Source organism: Humulus lupulus, chromosome 5 (genome assembly GCF_963169125.1).
Source record: "Humulus lupulus chromosome 5, drHumLupu1.1, whole genome shotgun sequence".
Classification (NCBI taxonomy): domain Eukaryota; kingdom Viridiplantae; phylum Streptophyta; class Magnoliopsida; order Rosales; family Cannabaceae; genus Humulus; species Humulus lupulus.
The window spans coordinates 189,106,082-189,108,656 of record NC_084797.1 but is presented as its reverse complement, the minus strand read 5'-3'; the positions used below and the strand labels follow the sequence as shown (position 1 = coordinate 189,108,656).

Below are 2,575 nucleotides of genomic sequence, written 5' to 3'. Positions count from 1 at the left end.
AGGGTATGAAGGTGCCAAAGCTATCACTTACAATAGTATTTTTGATCAATTGTATACTTTAATCGGAGCTGACAAGTCTCGTATTGATCTTGACTTAAATGTAATCTATCAATTTGGAAGTAAAGGTATCCCTCCATCTTTGATTAGTAATGATGATGGTGTTACTTTTTTTCTTGATGAGATAGGAACATCTATCAATCATCGGACACCCCTATGTGTGTCTACTATAGAGAAGAGAAGTAATGATCCTTTGGTTACTAAAACACGTGAGTTGTATACTATTCCTCCAGTTGTAACCAAAGTGAATGATGATTTTTGCATTGATGGCAATGAAGACAGTTGTGATGATGATAATAATGATGCATTAAGCTCAGATGATAATGAAAATATTGATAGGCCTACCTGCAATGATGTACTTGTGAAGCATAATTTACAACAGTCAACCTCCAATGAAGTATTGAAGAGCCATGATTCCTCAAATAATAGAGGTCGTAAAGTAAGACAGGTTGGTGAAGATAATCTATGGAGTACTCCACTTTTGTTGAATCAAGGGGAAAAAGGCTCTACTTCAGCCTCAACAGCTTAATTACTGACATCTTCTTCGAGTATCAATTCGTGGGAAATAAAAGAGGGTCAAATATTTGAGAACAAGCAAGAGTTGAAGATGAAACTCCATCTTTATGCATTAAAGAAAAACTTTGAGTTTAAAGTAAAGAAGTCTGCGAAAAATATATGGTGTACAGTATGTGTTGATGATAAATGCAAATGGAGGTTGAGGGCTACAAAATTGGTTAATTCCAATATGTTCGAGGTTCGTAAATTTTTCGGTGAACACACCTGTTCATTGGATGTTCGACATAAAGATCACCGTCAGGCATCCCCATGGCTTATTGGACATGTCATAAGGAGAAAATTTGAGGGTGATAATGTTAATTACAAGCCAAGGTCAATTGTAAAAGATATGAGTTTATCATATGGAGTTCATATGAGCTATGCTAAAGCTTGGAGGTGTCGAGAGCATGCATTGGCTTACATAAGAGGTACACCAGAATCATCATTTCAGAAACTTCCCTCATTTCTATACATGATGGAGCAAAAAAATTCTGGAACTATTACTCATTTGCAGATGGACAATGAAGGTAGGTTCAAATATTGCTTCATGGCCTTAGGTGTTTCTATAATGGGGTTTAAAACATATATTCGCCCAGTTATATGTGTAGATGGAACCTTCTTGACTACTCGGTGTGGAGGTACTTTGTTATGTGCCATGGGACAAGATGCTAACAAGCAAATATATCCAATTGCATTTTCAGTAGTTGACTCAGAGAATAATGACTCATGGTTGTATTTTCTACTGAGGTTGAAGGAAGCGATTGGTGAAGTGGAGAATCTAGTATTCGTGTCTGATAGACATACTAGTATAGCAAGTGCCTTGACTAAAAATTTTCCTGAGGCACACCACGGTACTTGTATACATCATGTTAGCATGAATATCCGTGCGAAGTTCAAAACTGACCATTGCCATGAAGAATTCTTCCTTGCAGCGAAAGCTTATAGAAAGCGAGAGTTTTTACGCCATTTTGAGAAGATTAAATTCAAAGATCTTGCAATTGCTCAATACTTAGAGAATCAAGTGGGTTTTGAAAAGTGGGCTCGTTCTTTCTTTCTTGGTCATCGATATAATTTAATGACTACAAGTATTGCCGAAAGCTGGAACAATGTCATTGCTGAGGCACGTGGGTGGCCAATTACTTGTCTCATGGAATTTATGAGGCACACTTTACAAAAATGGTTTTTCGAGCGTCGAACTGCAGCATCAGCGGCTACAGGTCCTCTTGCCACAAAAGTGGAAGCTGATTTGCGAAAGTTAGCAGACAAGTCCACTACCTCGTTCCCTTTTCCGTTTAGTCAGTATGAAATAACAGTATTGGATGGTGATCTTGATGGAGATGTAAACCTGAGGAGGAAAACATGTAGTTGTAGAAGATTTGATTTGATAGGTCTTCCTTGTGAACACGCTCTAGCTGGTGCTCGAGATCGTGGCATTAGTCCATATAGTTTATGGTCCAGATTCTACACAGTTGAAGCGTGGTTGTCATCCTATGGTGGATCTGTATATACGCTGGGTAATGAAGAATCTTGGGTGATACCAAATGACATAGGAAGTATGATGATAGCTCCTCCTTTAGTGAAGCAGAAGGCTGTTCGTCCAAAGAAGAAACGACGTTTATCAAAGGGTGAGAAGAATAGCAAACAACGTAGATGTGGTGTCCTAGGCCACAATCGAGTGACGTGCACCACTGTTTGTCCCCCGCCGTCTAGACATGCTTAGTTTGTACTTTTATTGTTTTACTTTGTACTCTTCAATTGCAGAATTTGAATTTTTAGATTGGTTCAGTAATACGACTTTTGGTGTTAAAGTTTGTTGTTTCGGACACACCTAATTCATACATGCACATAAATCACACATAATTCACACATGGTTCACATCTGATTCACACATATTTCACACGTGGTTCACACATAATTCACACATAATTGACACCTGGTTCACACTTAATTCATGATAAATGAG

At 38.1% G+C, this 2,575-nt stretch overlaps 1 protein-coding gene across 1 annotated transcript; it reads left to right on the top strand.

The window, feature by feature from the left end:
- The first annotated feature begins 664 nt into the window (after positions 1–664).
- Positions 665–2,332, top strand: LOC133779778 (uncharacterized). The gene has a single exon (XM_062219691.1). It carries the CDS (start codon positions 665–667, stop codon positions 2,330–2,332), a length of 1,668 nt encoding a protein of 555 aa, XP_062075675.1.
- Positions 2,333–2,575: the final 243 nt, after the last annotated feature.

Bases quoted from the DNA above. Each gene is read 5' to 3' on its own strand.
- LOC133779778 (XM_062219691.1), top strand. From the start codon at position 665: ATGAAACTCCATCTTTATGCATTAAAGAAAAACTTTGAGTTTAAAGTA.